Genomic DNA, 19,465 nt, shown 5'->3' with positions numbered 1-19,465 from the left:
GTAGCAAACTGTCTCAAATGATGACCCTACATCTGCAGAGGATTTATCTTAAGGTAGCTTGGTAAGACAACCACATCTCACAGTCATACCTAGTAATGGTGGTTGTACGCATCAAATAAAATGTCCATTCCATTCTTGGAAGGCAAAGCATTCTCTCTGATCAAACTTTGAACATCCATGACTGTGATACAGTATGCAAAAAACAAAATCCACCGTAATAACCTAACTCTCTCTCCAAAAGCAATGATTTAATGTTGTCTCCCAACACCATTAGCGGTGAGGAAAGCACATGAGGAAAGGACTATTTTGTTGGGAATGACGCAGACAGCAGGACTTGTACCATCATTCATCTTCTTGTCAAATTCCTCCGCCATGGGCATGATCTCAGCATTTAGGATCTCCTTCAGCTTCTGATCATAACCTTTCCCTGAGAAATACAAAGTTCCAAGTTCTTATCATCCTCTTATTTTATAACCCATCTAGGAAGCCAAATCACAGTGCCTAAATAAAACAGGATCAGTTTTCTCACCAACTCGTCCTGCCTCAATCACTTTCTGGTTGTTATTGAATATATTCTCTAGTTTTTTAAAGCACGAGTCTACATTTCGAATGTTGTATTCGGTGAGGATGTGTCCCCAACACAGACGTATGCTGTCTTCAACCTCCACAAAGCACTGATAGCAGCTAGAAGAGGGTTTGAACAACGTGCTGGCATACAGAACCCACAACCCCCACTTCCACATCTTCAGGATGATGTGCTGTCATGTGGGAAAAGTTGGTTGAGGTTCCAAAACTTACTGTGGTGTTGAATATGAATGTATGATGTCATAAAGGATGTCACTGAGATACAAGATATTCACATAGAATTATAATTCAGGTTCCATGGATATTCCATTTGCATGACACACTAAATGAAATGCTGTGTCTTTGAGCTCATGGTGATTTGTGCAGAGCAGATGTTCATCTTCACTTGAGGTGTAAGTGTCTTTAAACCACTCCACTTATATCTGACAAAGACAGTGTAATACATGTGAAATGCTCTCCCACTTCATGACTAGGTATAGGAAGAGCACCAAAGCCTTCTCTTTGCCTGTGTCAGTTTCAATCACCTTTCTTCTCAATTCCATTGTCTCTGGTCCCCTCTCTCTGCTACCACAATGCACCAGTTTTACTGCAGAGCAGAGGGATGGAGTGAGAGAGGGAGCGGGGAGGAAGGGAGGGAGGGAGGGAGGGAGGGAGGGACGGGCGGGCAGACGGACGGAGGGACGGACGGATGGAGGGAGGGAGGGGAAACTAGGGGGGAGTGAAGAGAGTTTAAAATGCTCATGAAACCGTAACAATACAGAGTAGAAGTTTGTCTGTGAAGGAGCCAAAACAAAAATGAAAGAAGACAGGCTCACTGGTGGTCTGGAGAGGGAGAGGGAAACAGAAAGGGAAATAAACCCTGTGCAGTGGAGGACACTGAAATTATTGAGATAATGAGTGATGGAAAAAAGTGCCAATCCCTAATTAATGAGAGAGAAAGAGAGATTGAAAAAAAGGATAAAGACATGGAAGAGAGAGAAAAAGAGAGATCATGAGACAACAGAGAGAGAGAGAGAGACTACCAATCAAGCCCACTGCCTCATCACATCCCTTATCCCCTCCCCTCCCCTCCCCCCACAACCCCCACTCTCCCCATCTCTCTCTCTCTCTGTGTCTCCATGGTAACCAGACAGGGTGCCTAATACACCAAGTTAATATATTTCCAGTGGCATGGTGAGCTGGGTACTAAAGCATTCATCTGTCTCCACACAGACAAGCTAATCAATATTGGCCAAGAGTCTGCTCCAGGACTGCCAGAGTCAGACAACCAGTCAGACAGCCTCCCTAGCTTCAAAGCTGGGGGGGGCACAAATACATGTGTGTGCCTGTGTGTGACCAACTGGGGACATTGTGTTAGTCCCCACGAGGTAAAATGCTATTTCTAGGGGGTTTAGGCTTAAGGTTAGAATTTGCGTTAGGCTTAGAATTACGTTCAGGGTTAGGGTTAGGAGCTAGGGTTAGGTTTAGGGTTAAGGTTAGGTTTTTGGGTTAATTTTAGGGTTAAGGTTAGCGTTAGGGTAAGAGTACGGCTTAGGGTTACGGTTAAGTTTAGGGGTTAGGGAAAATAGGATTTTGAATAGAACTTAATTGTGTGTCCCCACAAGATTAGCTGTACAAGACTGTGTGTGTGTGTAGCCAACAAGGGCACTTTGATGAACTGACACTTCAGGCATGTTCATTCAGTTCTGTTTATATTTACATTTACGGATTGAAATCCTCGCCATTTATATCTAGTGTGTGACTGGGAGGTCAGCAGGATGATATTTCTGGATGGCTGCATGTTTGTACATTACCTAGATGATAGTAGGGGATATGTTAAATGTGGCTTTGCAGCTGTAGTTAGTGCTTCAGTGCCAGCAGCCACATTAACATTAAGTCTTCAATTAGATGATAACATGTTTTACACCTCTGGAGTCTCTCCCATGCAGATCTGCCAGACATAGCTCATAGCATGCTCCTCTTGACACGTTCACACAGACTGTCACACCGTTTACATTACTCTGTCTTTATTTAGGAATTAAGACATACAATTTATACAGTAACAAATACAGTAACAGTGTGTCAATACTTTATTTCATTTGGATCATTAGCTGTCTTCGAAGATGATAACTTTGACGGGGTCACCACCCTTGGATGTGGTGGTGTTCTGATTGGCTCCCATGATGGGTTAGAACACAAAGCCAGCCAATAGGGTGGGCCCCCTGAGGTCACAGACAGACATCCTCTTCCACAGGTATTTGTTGTTAAGAGGGAATCACACTTCAGACAAGTACATAAGTACCACAACAGTCAGTAGAGACCTGCAGAATGGATAGGGCTGTGTGTACCATTATCAGATATAAAGACATGGGACATCCACCCTCTGTGTCAAAGTCTGGGATTTTGTTTTGTATTCAGATGTGTGGAAGCAAATCTAACTATGATCAATTTAAAATGAAACACCAGTTGAAACACTATACGTTGCATTCTTTACACTGGAACATTCTATGGGAAATAACAAGGAGTTCATTGACGTATAAAAACAGTAAGTCATCTTCCACAGCGACTCTTCTCTTCTCTTTTTCTCCACAATGATGAACATGAATGCAGCCCTGTTCCCAAGGACCTCACCTGTGACCTACTATGACCTCACAGGTTAAGGGTCTCAGGGACAGAGGGGCATGCTGGGAAAAGTAGTTCCACAGGCGTTTCACATAAGCAAAGGTGGCCAGATGGATGAAATGATTTTTTACGAAAGAAAAAAGAAACGCATCGTCGCACCGACGACACAAAGCTATGACCTCGTCTGACATTTTCATTTCTGCGGCAACCGGCCCGCTCCTGTGTGGGTTTGAAATGTGAAACATAATGAAACATATGAAACAATATGAAACATGTAATATAATTAATACACATTCCAGACATTCTGTATAACAACTTGTTAATGTCCATTCTAGAATGCCCTTCTCGCCAATCAGGAAACAAGTATTCAACAATGCTGTGGTATAAGATACAATATAATACATACCTTCTAGAGGTATACTGATTGACAATGTGTGTATTCATACCTAATATATTCCGTTAATATGTAATATACTCTCTTAATAACCTCGGCTCTGAATCATTTCTCTAATAGCTCTTTAGAGACATTTGCCTCTACGGACCCCCTAGGCAGTCCACTGAGCTGTGTCAATCAGAATAAAATAGTCCCAGTCAGTATAATTCCTCTACACTTAAGATACCACTATGTAACACTTGACAATCTCCAGCCTGATTGTGTGGGTCTGCTCTGCAATTTAACAACACTATGTTCACCGGGGTAACCAGCTACGGGCCAAGAATGGCTACATCTGCTTACGAGGACTTAAAGAGCAATTCTGCCCTTTCTCTCTTCTAACTCCTACAGGTTGAGCCACTGTCTCCCAGTCTTCACTGGCAATTACAGGTAGATGTTGCCTTTGTTAGTCTGACAGTGGTTCAAATGAAGGACAGGAGCTGTGCTCTCACTCACAGGGTGAGATGGGGACACAGGACATGATGGTCGTGCAGGGTTAAAGGAGGATGTGGAAGGGTGAAGAGAGAAGCCTTTGCATCCATCTTAGCAAGATGTCGCTGGATACAATTTTCCAAAATGTCCGACTCTACCTGCGGAGGGAGGGAATGAAATTGCGTCATTCTCAGGGACAGTCAAACACTATGAAATAAGAACATGTTACTGTACATACACTTCTCTCAAACATGTTGATTTGTTTAAATAACTACTCAAGTACATTGTGTCCAATATATCCTACTACAGTGCCAAGAGCAAAAGTTCTGTGAGAGAAAATTTGGCGTAGCAGTGCCACCTATTGGTAGACAGTCTGACTGACACACTGACTGACTAACACAGGTAAATTCTCTTTGTGACAATAATTTCAAATAATGATAAAAATACAGTCAATGAGTTAAATAAAGAATCAACTATCGGCCGTATCTGTTTAGCTGTCAGAAATAAATAGATGCTGATGGATGTGAATCATGTGAAACAGGGTGAGTCTTTACAGAAAGGAAAGAAGAGCCATTTGAAGACATTTGTCACAACTTCACACACTAATGAATTATGTATTTATCTGCGGTTCAAGTTACAAGTCCATATTATTAATACACTTCAGTTGGATCTGTAGATATCGTTTTTACCACAATACTGCAATCTCAAACTCAATTCTGCTTTTGAACACCCATATGGTGTGAACGCAGGTGCAGATATCAGCCATTAACTGATAAACCACATCAACATGTCTACCAAAATATATTTCCTCTCTCCATCAATTCCAATCTCAAACGAGTTCCCAATCCCCTTTCATCATTCTAAATGGAATATCATCAACGTGTGAGAAAGATAATTTAAAACGCAAAAAAGCAGAGACAGATTGACTAAAGCAATCTGGGAATCTAGAGGAGAAACAAGACAAACACATAGAGTAGCAGCGACACAGACATGTGGACAACATGTCTCCCTCAACATGTGTCCTCTGATGGTGCAGTTGTTGATTAAACACACACACACACAGACACATTCACACACACACACACACACACACACACACACACACACACACACACACACACACACACACACACACACACACACACACACACACACACACACACACACACACACACACACACACACACACACACACACACACACACACACACACACACACACACACACACACATGCATGCATATGCACACAAATACAGGCACAGAGACACAAAAGGACGGTATCTTCCTCTATCCAGAGTTCCAGTACATCTTGGCGGCAGAGGCACTAAACAAAACACAAAGGTTTAAAAAACACAAAGGAATCAAACTTAGCCTTTTTCAACACTCCATCTTCATTCACCGTCATTTGAGGGAAATAAAAAAGAAGGCGGCAATGCCTGCATTTCCCCTCCTTTTCTCTCTCTTTGTCCCCCCTCTCGTTCTCTGTCTTTGCTCTACGGCGGCTGGGTCTGATGGCTGACTGGCTACTGGGGCCAGACTGAAAGCCCAACGGCAGGTATGTTACAGACAACAGTATTGATTCTATTACCCTGCAATGCTCTACTCTCTACCTACCTCCCCCACCGCCACCAGCACAGTCCCCTCAGCCTCTGTCTTCTCCCTCCATCAATCTGTGTCACCGGGAACACAAACACACATACACGCTAAAACACACGCACATATGAACATATATATGCATATGCGCACCCCCTCCCAAAAAAACAAAACACAAACTGTCTTATACACACGTACACACACACATAAACACCCCCCACACACACACACACATACACAAAGTCTATCTTCTCGCTTTCCCCCTCCTTCTTGCTTTCATGGTCTCATTCTCCAGTCTCCTCTCTCTGCTCTGAGCATCCCTCCCACTTCTACATGCCTTGTCCCCAATATAAATCTAAAACTCATTCTCTCTCTCTCTCTCTCCTCTCTCTCTCTCTCTCTCTCTCTCTCTCTCTCTCTCTCTCTCTCTCTCTCTCTCTCTCTCTCTCTCTCTCTCTCTCTCTCTCTCTCTCTCTCTCTCTCCTACCCTCCATATCCCTCTCGCTTTATATCTCACGTTTTTCGAATAACACGTCTCCACTTACCCGCCCAGCCCCCTCTTTGCAGTCTGTGGGCTCTGTGCTGGTGTGTGTGTCTGGGAATGAGGAGAAATGTGTGTGTTAGACAGGGGGAGCTTAGAGGGTGTCAGAGAGACTCGGAAGCAGAGGGAATGGAGGGGGAGGGTTAGAATTTCAAACAGGGTGAGAAGTGAAGGTGCACCAAGCCAAAGGAGAGCACATGAACTTGCGATCCTGATATCACCACTGCCTTCCAGGTTTACATCAATCATCCAGCCATTAATATCTCTACAGTTAATAAATGGCAGCTTGAATGACGGAGAAAACACCAAATAAACCGCCCAGATAGGAGGACCAAATCAATAACGCAGTAAAACATGCAGACTACTACAGTATATCCATTATTCCCATAGAAACTAGCATTAACGGCTGGTAATAACCAAAGGCAGATGCCAGGCTCATGACAGTCAGCTGGGATATCTGTGTTGCTCTCAGGTCCTCAGAGAGAACATCTTGTTACCTCATTTGTACATATGTGTTTATTGTATAACAGAATCACAGGGCCCCTGAGTGGAATGCGGACCTGAAACAGAATCTTATTTAGCCACTTGGTTGTCTGTTCAGAGAGACAGGTCATAAATGTAAGGTTTGATGTGTAAGCATCATGATTGGTCATAAAGTGCTCTAACCTTATTACACTGTAAAGACTATCACCGATGTGCACAAGTCTTTGAGGGCGCGGGAGCGTCTAAATCATGTGTGTGTGTGCATGCGTGCTTGCTTCCGTATGTGTGTGTGTGCACATGTACAGTATGCTTGCTGTGTGTGTATAGTCTTGGAGGGAGCGACTCTGAGTGCACTCTCCTTGGGCAAGATTTCTCTTTAGCCTATAAACTATGGTCTAACGATAATAGCTGTTTGTAATCTTAATTTAGCAGCCAGCAGGTGGCGGTTGAGGAGCGGAGGCATATTGACCAGGAAAACAACAGACATCAACAGACAAAGGAGATCCTATCAGACAGCAAAGAGTCCTACATGGGGAGATCATTTATCAGACTGATCCTCTGTATCATTCAACCAGGCTTTTAATACAGATCTTCACTGGAACCTCTCGTCATTCTGATATAACATCAGACCAAGACCTTATTAAGCAGAGAACTCAACAGCAGCCGAATGGATTATTCCACAAAACACACCAAAACCAGCACCATCATTACCAACGACAACATCATTACCAACGACACCATCATCAATAAAGACACCATCAACACCATCGACCGACACCATCATTACCATTGACACCATCATTTCCATCGACAACATCATTACCATGACACCGTCATTACCATCAACACCATCATTACCATCAACACCATCCTTACCAACGACATCATCATCAACAACGACACCATCAACACCATCGACCGACACCATCCTTACCATCGACACCATCATTACCATCGACACCATGACACCATCATTACCATTGACACCATCGACACCATCATTACCATCGACACCATCATTACCATCAACACCATCATTTTGGATAAAAGCGTCTGCTAAATGGCATATATTATTATTATTATTTATTATCATTACCAACGACATCATCATCAACAACGACACCATCAACACCATCGACCGACACCATCATTACCATCGACACCATCGACACCATCATTACCATCGACCGACACCATCCTTACCATCGACACCATCGACACCATCAACACCATCATTACCATCGACCGACACCATCCTTACCATCGACACCATCATTACCATCGACACCATGACACCATCATTACCATCGACACCATCATTACCATCGACACCATCATTACCATCGACACCATCATTACCATCGACACCATCATTACCATCATTACCATGACACCATCACCATCGACACCATTATCACCATCATTACCATGACACCATCATTACCATCAACACCATCATTACCATCGACACCATCATTACCATCATTACCATCGACACCATCATTACCATCAACACCATCATTACCAACGACACCATCATCAACAACATACACCATCAACACCATCATTACCATCAACACCATCGACCGACACCATCATTACCATCGACACCATCGACACCATCATTACCATTGACACCATCATTACCATCGACACCATCGACACCATCATTACCATCGACACCATCATTACCAACATTACCATCGACACCATCATTACAATCGACACCATCATTACCATCATTACCATCGACACCATCATTACCATCGACACCATCATTACCATCATTACCATGACACCATCACCATCGACACCATTATCACCATCGACACCATCATTACCATCGACACCATCGACACCATCATTACCATCATTACCATCATTACCATCGACACCATCATTACAATCGACACCATCATTACCATCATTACCATCGACACCATCATTACCATGACACCATCATTACCATCAACACCATCATTACCATCAACACCATCATTACCATCGACACCATCATTACCATCGACACCATCATTACCATCAACACCATCATTACCAACGACACCATCATCAACAACATACACCATCAACACCATCGACCGACACCATCATAACCATCATCAACAGCGACACCATCATCAACAACGACACAATCATTACCATCAACACCATCATTACCATCGACACCATCATTACCATCGACACCATCATGAACAACGACACAATCATTACCATCGACACCATCGACACCATCATTACCATCGACACCATCATTACCATCGACACCATCATTACCATCGACACCATCATTACCATGACACCATCATTACCATGACACCATCATTATCATCAACACCATCCTTACCAACAACACCATCATTACCAACGATACCATCATTACCAACGACACCATCATTACCAACGACACCATCAATACCAGACAAAAGGCAAAAGGCAAAACATTCATTTTCAAGCTCACAGCTACTCGCCTGACAGAGTGAGTGCCAGCATACCTTCCTGTATCTGTTTCTGAGCCTACCACTCCAGGCTGGAAGCTATCTCTGAGACATTTTCACTTAAATAGCAAGAGCCACTCGTGGTGCTGGGGCTTTGAGACAGAGAGACACAGACGCACACAGATATGCTGTCCTAGACAGGTGCATCTGCCGGCGGCTCTGCTCTGCACCGCATCACTCCACTGTCAGACAGCACAAAGAATGTTGCAGAAGATGTGACGTCATTGGTCTGAGTCGGTCCATCCCCCCTCTCATGTCATAACTAGCATGTAGCACTGTATATGTTTGGATCATACAGATTACATAGATACCTGTACAGCTGGCTGGCTGGCTGGCTGGCTGTGTGTGTGTGTGTGTGTGTGTGTGTGTGTGTGTGTGTGTGTGTGTGTGTGTGTGTGTGTGTGTGTGTGTGTGTGTGTGTGTGTGCACGTATGTAGGCTAGCTGCATTATCTACCCAGACTACCAATGAGCTCTGATCAGCCATGTGGATAAAATACCCACTGATCCAATCAGTGATATCCAGATCTCTCTCTGCCACAATGATGGAGATACAGAGACAAAGAAAGAAATGGCAGCTCCCTGTTCTCACTAAAATGACAGAGGATACAACAATTATAGAGACAAGAACACAGAAGGAGAGAGAGGGAGAAGACGCAACCCTTCCACGCTCGACACGTCAGGAATTTGACAAAGGTGCATCTATCTGGGACGGCAGGAGAAAGGCGTTGTGGGTATGATAAAGAACAGCGCTGAATCAGCAGAATTCTGATATATGCCCCCTTTTGTCCCTTCTAGGAGAGGAGAGGAGCCACAACGCAATGCGGATGCCTGTTGTCTTAGCTACTAGCCCAGACACACTGGGGGGACGAGAGGAGGCAGGGGGAGGGAGGGGGAGGTTGGTTGAGTTAGCATGAAGGGGGGATGCAGCAGGAGAGGAGGGGGCTTCTGGGAGGGTGGTGAGGGGTTGGCTGTTCGCAAGCTACTGATATATTTCTCTGACTGTGACGCAAACCTCAGGAAAACGGAACACAAAGAGTACATGTTCTGGAGTGATATGAGAGACAAGAACACAGGCGAGAGAGCCATAGACATGGATCATGTTACACAGAATGAATGTGGGTGCATGACACCCAGTTACATAGCTAGAATGTGGGATGTTAGATGATATTATTACCTTGTATGAAAGTAAAGCAGGGAGAGGAGAGACGCGAATAATTTCCCACAGTGCAGGATGGCAGGCATTAGTGAATTCTTTATTCCAGACAGGCGGACAAATTCTGGGTATCATCGATCAGAACCACAGAGCCAGAGGCTGCAGCACAATGACAGTCTGGTAACGACTGAAAATGAACACTTTTACTAGTTTTGGCCAGTAGAATCCAGTCAAATGGCTGCAGGAAAGAGGGAATGCAGTATTGAGGTGTGTTATCGTGTGGAGTATGATACAGTATGATATTGGATCTGAAGGTCTAGTTAAGGACTTTAAGAGGCACCTATAGAGAGAGAGCTCTGGGACCGTATTTTGGCCTTCAAGGAGAGGTAGTCTACAGTAAGTGCACTGTGCAGTGTATAGTACATAGTACAACTTACTGACCCAGAGTAGTGATATGTAATAACACAGGGCTGTAGTGCCTTGATTCAGAGGGGTTGGAATAAATGCGGAAGACACATTTCAGTTGAATGTATTCAGTTGTACAATTGACTAGGTGACATTTCCATCTCCCTTAACTCCCTTATGCCTGGACATGGAGTTCACTGATGCTGCACTGTAGGTACTAGACACATGCTGTTAAAATAGACTGATCTGAATGATACAAGTAGAAGCAAAAGAGACCAGACAGGAGGCAGCTCTTGCATCCATTGAATCCAACTCAACTCAACCTTCCATGACAGAAAAAAACGAATGGATCAGATAATGAAACATGGCCTCCATGCACAGTTAACTTACATTGTCTGTTCTTCAATATAGAGCAAATGTTATCTTTTATGACCTAAACTAGCCTCTGTGTTATCTTTTATGACCTAAACTAGCCTCTGTGTTGTCTTGTTAGTGACCTAAACTAGCCTCTGTGTTGTCTTGTTAGTGACCTAAACTAGCCTCTGTGTTGTCTTGTTAGTGACCTAAACTAGCCTCTGTGTTGTCTTGTTAGTGACCTAAACTAGCCTCTGTGTTGTCTTGTTAGTGACCTAAACTAGCCTCTGTGTTGTCTTGTTAGTGACCTAAACTAGCCTCTGTGTTGTCTTGTTAGTGACCTAAACTAGCCTCTGTGTTGTCTTGTTAGTGACCTAAACTAGCCTCTGTGTTGTCTTGTTAGTGACCTAAACTAGCCTCTGTGTTGTCTTGTTAGTGACCTAAACTAGCCTCTCTGTTGTCTTGTTAGTGACCTTAACTAGCCTCTGTGTTGTCTTGTTAGTGACCTAAACTAGCCTCTGTGTTGTCTTGTTAGTGACCTAAACTAGCCTCTGTGTTGTCTTGTGACCTAAACTAGCCTCTGTGTTGTCTTGTGACCTAAACTAGCCTCTGTGTTGTCTTGTTAGTGACCTAAACTAGCCTCTGTGTTGTCTTGTTAGTGACCTAAACGAGCCTCTCTGTTGTCTTGTTAGTGACCTTAACTAGCCTCTGTGTTGTCTTGTTAGTGACCTAAACTAGCCTCTGTGTTGTCTTGTTAGTGACCTATACTAGCCTCTGTGTTGTCTTGTGACCTAAACTAGCCTCTGTGTTGTCTTGTTAGTGACCTAAACTAGCCTCTGTGTTGTCTTGTGACCTAAACTAGCCTCTGTGTTGTCTTGTGACCTAAACTAGCCTCTGTGTTGTCTTGTTAGTGACCTAAACTAGCCTCTGTGTTGTCTTGTTAGTGACCTAAACTAGCCTCTTTGTTGTCTTGTTAGTGACCTAAACTAGCCTCTTTGTTGTCTTGTTAGTGACCGAAACTAACCTCTGTGTTATCTTTTATGACCTAAACTAGCCTCTGTGTTGTCTTGTTAGTGACCTAAACTAGCCTCTGTGTTGTCTTGTTAGTGACCTAAACTAGCCTCTGTGTTGTCTTGTTAGTGACCTAAACTAGCCTCTGTGTTGTCTTGTTAGTGACCTAAACTAGCCTCTGTGTTGTCTTGTTAGTGACCTAAACTAGCCTCTGTGTTGTCTTGTTAGTGACCTAAACTAGCCTCTGTGTTGTCTTGTTAGTGACCTAAACTAGCCTCTGTGTTGTCTTGTTAGTGACCTAAACTAGCCTCTGTGTTGTCTTGTTAGTGACCTAAACTAGCCCCTGTGTTGTCTTGTTAGTGACCTAAACTAGCCTCTGTGTTGTCTTGTTAGTGACCTAAACTAGCCTCTCTGTTGTCTTGTTAGTGACCTTAACTAGCCTCTGTGTTGTCTTGTTAGTGACCTAAACTAGCCTCTGTGTTGTCTTGTTAGTGACCTAAACTAGCCTCTGTGTTGTCTTGTGACCTAAACTAGCCTCTGTGTTGTCTTGTGACCTAAACTAGCCTCTGTGTTGTCTTGTTAGTGACCTAAACTAGCCTCTGTGTTGTCTTGTTAGTGACCTAAACGAGCCTCTCTGTTGTCTTGTTAGTGACCTTAACTAGCCTCTGTGTTGTCTTGTTAGTGACCTAAACTAGCCTCTGTGTTGTCTTGTTAGTGACCTATACTAGCCTCTGTGTTGTCTTGTGACCTAAACTAGCCTCTGTGTTGTCTTGTTAGTGACCTAAACTAGCCTCTGTGTTGTCTTCTTAGTGACCTAAACTAGCCTCTGTGTTGTCTTGTGACCTAAACTAGCCTCTGTGTTGTCTTGTTAGTGACCTAAACTAGACTCTGTGTTGTCTTGTTAGTGACCTAAACTAGCCTCTTTGTTGTCTTGTTAGTGACCTAAACTAGCCTCTTTGTTGTCTTGTTAGTGACCGAAACTAGCCTCTGTGTTGTCTTGTTAGTGACCTATACTAGCCTCTGTGTTGTCTTGTTAGTGACCTAAACTAGCCTCTGTGTTGTCTTGTGACCTAAACTAGCCTCTGTGTTGTCTTGTTAGTGACCTAAACTAGCCTCTGTGTTGTCTTGTTAGTGACCTAAACTAGCCTCTGTGTTGTCTTGTTAGTGACCTAAACTAGCCTCTTTGTTGTCTTGTTAGTGACCTAAATTAGACTCTGTGTTGTCTTGTTAGTGACCTAAACTAGCCTCTGTGTTGTCTTGTTAGCGACCTAAACTAGCCTCTGTGTTGTCTTGTTAGTGACCTAAACTAGCCTCTTTGTTGTCTTGTTAGTGACCTAAACTAGCCTCTGTGTTGTCTTGTTAGTGACCTAAACTAGCCTCTTCGTTGTCTTGTTAGTGACCTAAACTAGCCTCTGTGTTGTCATGTGACCTAAACTAGCCTCTGTGTTGTCTTGTGACCTAAACTAGCCTCAGTGTTGTCTTGTGACCTAAACTAGCCTCTGTGTTGTCTTGTTAGTGACCTAAACTAGCCTCTGTGTTGTCTTGTCTTGTTGTCTTGTGACCTAAACTAGCCTCTGTGTTGTCTTGTTAGTGACCTCTTGTTACCTAAACTAGCCTCTGTGTTGTCTTGTTAGTGACCTAAACTAGCCTCTGTGTTGTCTTGTGACCTAAACTAGCCTCTGTGTTGTCTTGTTAGTGACCTAAACTAGCCTCTGTGTTGTCTTGTTAGTGACCTAAACTAGCCTCTGTGTTGTCTTGTTAGTGACCTAAACTAGCCTCTGTGTTGTCTTGTTAGTGACCTAAACTAGCCTCTGTGTTGTCTTGTTAGTGACCTAAACTAGCCTCTGTGTTGTCTTGTTAGTGACCTAAACTAGCCTCTGTGTCTTGTCTTGCCTTAGTGACCTAAACTAGCCTCTGTGTTGTCTTGTTAGTGACCTAAACTAGCCTCTGTGTTGTCTTGTTAGTGACCTAAACTAGCCTCTGTGTTGTCTTGTTAGTGACCTAAACTAGCCTCTGTGTTGTCTTGTTAGTGACCTAAACTAGCCTCTGTGTTGTCTTGTTAGTGACCTAAACTAGCCTCTGTGTTGTCTTGTTAGTGACCTAAACTAGCCTCTCTGTTGTCTTGTTAGTGACCTTAACTAGCCTCTGTGTTGTCTTGTTAGTGACCTAAACTAGCCTCTGTGTTGTCTTGTTAGTGACATAAACTAGCCTCTGTGTTGTCTTGTTAGTGACCTAAACTAGCCTCTCTGTTGTCTTGTTAGTGACCTTAACTAGCCTCTGTGTTGTCTTGTTAGTGACCTAAACTAGCCTCTGTGTTGTCTTGTTAGTGACCTATACTAGCCTCTGTGTTGTCTTGTGACCTAAACTAGCCTCTGTGTTCTCTTGTTAGTGACCTAAACTAGCCTCTGTGTTGTCTTGTTAGTGACCTAAACTAGCCTCTGTGTTGTCTTGTGACCTAAACTAGCCTCTGTGTTGTCTTGTTAGTGACCTAAACTAGCCTCTGTGTTGTCTTGTTAGTGACCTAAACTAGCCTCTGTGTTGTCTTGTTAGTGACCTAAACTAGCCTCTTTGTTGTCTTGTTAGTGACCGAAACTAGCCTCTGTGTTGTCTTGTTAGTGACCTATACTAGCCTCTGTGTTGTCTTGTTAGTGACCTAAACTAGCCTCTGTGTTGTCTTGTGACCTAAACTAGCCTCTGTGTTGTCTTGTTAGTGACCTAAACTAGCCTCTGTGTTGTCTTGTTAGTGACCTAAACTAGCCTCTGTGTTGTCTTGTTAGTGACCTAAACTAGCCTCTGTGTTGTCTTGTTAGTGACCTAAACTAGCCTCTGTGTTGTCTTGTTAGTGACCTAAACTAGCCTCTGTGTCGTCTTGTTAGTGACCTATACTAGCCTCTGTGTTGTCTTGTGACCTAAACTAGCCTCTGTTTTGTCTTGTTAGTGACCTAAACTAGCCTCTGTGTTGTCTTGTTAGTGACCTCAACTAGCCTCTTTGTTGTCTTGTTAGTGACCTAAACTAGCCTCTGTGTTGCCTTGTTAGTGACCTAAACTAGCCTCTTCGTTGTCTTGTTATAGTGACCTAAACTAGCCTCTGTGTTGTCTTGTGACCTAAACTAGCCTCTGTGTTGTCTTGTGACCTAAACTAGCCTCTGTGTTGTCTTGTTACCTAAACTAGCCTCTGTGTTGTCTTGTTAGTGACCTAAACTAGCCTCTGTGTTGTCTTGTGACCTAAACTAGCCTCTGTGTTGTCTTGTTAGTGACCTAAACTAGCCTCTGTGTTGTCTTGTTAGTGACCTAAACTAGCCTCTGTGTTGTCTTGTTAGTGACCTAAACTAGCCTCTGTGTTGTCTTGTTAGTGACCTAAACTAGCCTCTGTGTTGTCTTGTGACCTAAACTAGCCTCTGTGTTGTCTTGTTAGTGACCTAAACTAGCCACTGTGTTGTCTTCTTAGTGACCTAAACTAGCCTCTGTGTTGTCTTGTTAGTGACCTAAACTAGCCTCTGTGTTGTCTTGTTAGTGACCTAAACTAGCCTCTTTGTTGTCTTGTTAGTGACCTAAACTAGCCTCTGTGTTGTCTTGTTAGTGACCTAAACTAGCCTCTGTGTTGTCTTGTTAGTGACCTAAACTAGCCTCTGTGTTGTCTTGTTAGTGACCTATACGAGCCTCTGTGTTGTCTTGTTAGTGACCTAAACTAGCCTCTTTGTTGTCTTGTTAGTGACCTAAACTAGCCTCTGTGTTGTCTTGTTAGTGACCTAAACTAGCCTCTTCGTTGTCTTGTTAGTGACCTAAACTAGCCTCTGTGTTGTCTTGTGACCTAAACTAGCCTCTGTGTTGTCTTGGGACCTAAACTAGCCTCAGTGTTGTCTTGTGACCTAAACTAGCCTCAGTGTTGTCTTGTTAGTGACCTAAACTAGCCTCTGTGTTGTCTTGTGACCTAAACTAGCCTCTGTGTTGTCTTGTGACCTAAACTAGCCTCTGTGTTGTCTTGTTAGTGACCTAAACTAGCCTCTGTGTTGTCTTGTTAGTGACCTAAACTAGCCTCTTTGTTGTCTTGTTAGTGACCTAAACTAGCCTCTGTGTTGTCTTGTTAGTGACCTAAACTAGCCTCTTCGTTGTCTTGTTAGTGACCTAAACTAGCCTCTGTGTTGTCTTGTGACCTAAACTAGCCTCTGTGTTGTCTTGTGACCTAAACTAGCCTCAGTGTTGTCTTGTGACCTAAACTAGCCTCTGTGTTGTCTTGTTAGTGACCTAAACTAGCCTCTGTGTTGTCTTGTGACCTAAACTAGCCTCTTTGTTGTCTTGTGACCTAAACTAGCCTCTGTGTTGTCTTGTTAGTGACCTAAACTAGCCTCTGTGTTGTCTTGTTAGTGACCTAAACTAGCCTCTTTGTTGTCTTGTGACCTAAACTAGCCTTTGTGTTGTCTTGTTAGTGACCTAAACTAGCCTCTGTGTTGTCTTGTTAGTGACCTAAACTAGCCTCTGTGTTGTCTTGTTAGTGACCTAAACTAGCCTCTGTGTTGTCTTGTTAGTGACCTAAACTAGCCTCTGTGTTGTCTTGTGACCTAAACTAGCCTCTGTGTTGTCTTGTTAGTGACCTAAACTAGCCTCTGTGTTGTCTTGTTAGTGACCTAAACTAGCCTCTGTGTTGTCTTGTTAGTGACCTAAACTAGCCTCTTTGTTGTCTTGTTAGTGACCTAAACTAGCCTCTGTGTTGTCTTGTTAGTGACCTAAACTAGCCTCTTCGTTGTCTTGTTAGTGACTTAAACTAGCCTCTGTGTTGTCTTGTGACCTAAACTAGCCTCTCTGTTGTCTTGTGACCTAAACTAGCCTCAGTGTTGTCTTGTGACCTAAACTAGCCTCAGTGTTGTCTTGTTAGTGACCTAAACTAGCCTCTCTGTTGTCTTGTTAGTGACCTTAACTAGCCTCTGTGTTGTCTTGTTAGTGACCTAAACTAGCCTCTGTGTTGTCTTGTTAGTGACATAAACTAGCCTCTGTGTTGTCTTGTTAGTGACCTAAACTAGCCTCTCTGTTGTCTTGTTAGTGACCTTAACTAGCCTCTGTGTTGTCTTGTTAGTGACCTAAACTAGCCTCTGTGTTGTCTTGTTAGTGACCTATACTAGCCTCTGTGTTGTCTTGTGACCTAAACTAGCCTCTGTGTTCTCTTGTTAGTGACCTAAACTAGCCTCTGTGTTGTCTTGTTAGTGACCTAAACTAGCCTCTGTGTTGTCTTGTGACCTAAACTAGCCTCTGTGTTGTCTTGTTAGTGACCTAAACTAGCCTCTGTGTTGTCTTGTTAGTGACCTAAACTAGCCTCTGTGTTGTCTTGTTAGTGACCTAAACTAGCCTCTTTGTTGTCTTGTTAGTGACCGAAACTAGCCTCTGTGTTGTCTTGTTAGTGACCTATACTAGCCTCTGTGTTGTCTTGTTAGTGACCTAAACTAGCCTCTGTGTTGTCTTGTGACCTAAACTAGCCTCTGTGTTGTCTTGTTAGTGACCTAAACTAGCCTCTGTGTTGTCTTGTTAGTGACCTAAACTAGCCTCTGTGTTGTCTTGTTAGTGACCTAAACTAGCCTCTGTGTTGTCTTGTTAGTGACCTAAACTAGCCTCTGTGTTGTCTTGTTAGTGACCTAAACTAGCCTCTGTGTCGTCTTGTTAGTGACCTCAACTAGCCTCTTTGTTGTCTTGTGACCTAAACTAGCCTCTGTTTTGTCTTGTTAGTGACCTAAACTAGCCTCTGTGTTGTCTTGTGACCTAAACTAGCCTCTGTTTTGTCTTGTTAGTGACCTAAACTAGCCTCTGTGTTGTCTTGTTAGTGACCTCAACTAGCCTCTTTGTTGTCTTGTTAGTGACCTAAACTAGCCTCTGTGTTGCCTTGTTAGTGACCTAAACTAGCCTCTTCGTTGTCTTGTTATAGTGACCTAAACTAGCCTCTGTGTTGTCTTGTGACCTAAACTAGCCTCTGTGTTGTCTTGTGACCTAAACTAGCCTCTGTGTTGTCTTGTTACCTAAACGAGCCTCTGTGTTGTCTTGTTAGTGACCTAAACTAGCCTCTGTGTTGTCTTGTGACCTAAACTAGCCTCTGTGTTGTCTTGTTAGTGACCTAAACTAGCCTCTGTGTTGTCTTGTTAGTGACCTAAACTAGCCTCTGTGTTGTCTTGTTAGTGACCTAAACTAGCCTCTGTGTTGTCTTGTTAGTGACCTAAACTAGCCTCTGTGTTGTCTTGTGACCTAAACTAGCCTCTGTGTTGTCTTGTTAGTGACCTAAACTAGCCACTGTGTTGTCTTCTTAGTGACCTAAACTAGCCTCTGTGTTGTCTTGTTAGTGACCTAAACTAGCCTCTGTGTTGTCTTGTTAGTGACCTAAACTAGCCTCTTTGTTGTCTTGTTAGTGACCTAAACTAGCCTCTGTGTTGTCTTGTTAGTGACCTAAACTAGCCTCTGTGTTGTCTTGTTAGTGACCTAAACTAGCCTCTGTGTTGTCTTGTTAGTGACCTATACGAGCCTCTGTGTTGTCTTGTTAGTGACCTAAACTAGCCTCTGTGTTGTCTTGTTAGTGACCTAAACTAGCCTCTTTGTTGTCTTGTTAGTGACCTAAACTAGCCTCTGTGTTGTCTTGTTAGTGACCTAAACTAGCCTCTTCGTTGTCTTGTTAGTGACCTAAACTAGCCTCTGTGTTGTCTTGTGACCTAAACTAGCCTCTGTGTTGTCTTGGGACCTAAACTAGCCTCAGTGTTGTCTTGTGACCTAAACTAGCCTCAGTGTTGTCTTGTTAGTGACCTAAACTAGCCTCTGTGTTGTCTTGTGACCTAAACTAGCCTCTGTGTTGTCTTGTGACCTAAACTAGCCTCTGTGTTGTCTTGTTAGTGACCTAAACTAGCCTCTGTGTTGTCTTGTTAGTGACCTAAACTAGCCTCTTTGTTGTCTTGTTAGTGACCTAAACTAGCCTCTGTGTTGTCTTGTTAGTGACCTAAACTAGCCTCTTCGTTGTCTTGTTAGTGACCTAAACTAGCCTCTGTGTTGTCTTGTGACCTAAACTAGCCTCTGTGTTGTCTTGTGACCTAAACTAGCCTCAGTGTTGTCTTGTGACCTAAACTAGCCTCTGTGTTGTCTTGTTAGTGACCTAAACTAGCCTCTGTGTTGTCTTGTGACCTAAACTAGCCTCTTTGTTGTCTTGTGACCTAAACTAGCCTCTGTGTTGTCTTGTTAGTGACCTAAACTAGCCTCTGTGTTGTCTTGTTAGTGACCTAAACTAGCCTCTTTGTTGTCTTGTGACCTAAACTAGCCTTTGTGTTGTCTTGTTAGTGACCTAAACTAGCCTCTGTGTTGTCTTGTTAGTGACCTAAACTAGCCTCTGTGTTG

General features: G+C 43.4%; 1 protein-coding gene across 4 annotated transcripts in view; it reads right to left on the bottom strand.

Moving 5' to 3' along the window:
- spaca6 (sperm acrosome associated 6) overlaps positions 1-19,465 on the bottom strand; it is a 58,078-nt gene that overhangs the window by 16,625 nt on the left and 21,988 nt on the right. For 3 of the 4 annotated variants that reach the window (XM_052494696.1, XM_052494694.1, XM_052494697.1), the window contains exon 3: positions 4,076-4,209. In XM_052494696.1, the coding sequence (XP_052350656.1) occupies positions 4,076-4,100 (25 nt within the window). In that variant the 5' untranslated portion in view covers positions 4,101-4,209. Of the gene's footprint in view, positions 1-4,075; positions 5,835-19,465 lie in introns of those variants that run through there. The other variant, XM_052494695.1, reaches the window with a different exon arrangement.

Source organism: Oncorhynchus keta, chromosome 34 (genome assembly GCF_023373465.1).
Source record: "Oncorhynchus keta strain PuntledgeMale-10-30-2019 chromosome 34, Oket_V2, whole genome shotgun sequence".
In the NCBI taxonomy this organism is placed as follows: domain Eukaryota; kingdom Metazoa; phylum Chordata; class Actinopteri; order Salmoniformes; family Salmonidae; genus Oncorhynchus; species Oncorhynchus keta.
The sequence above is the reverse complement of the archived record's forward strand: the minus strand, read 5'-3'. Positions and strand labels throughout refer to the sequence as shown.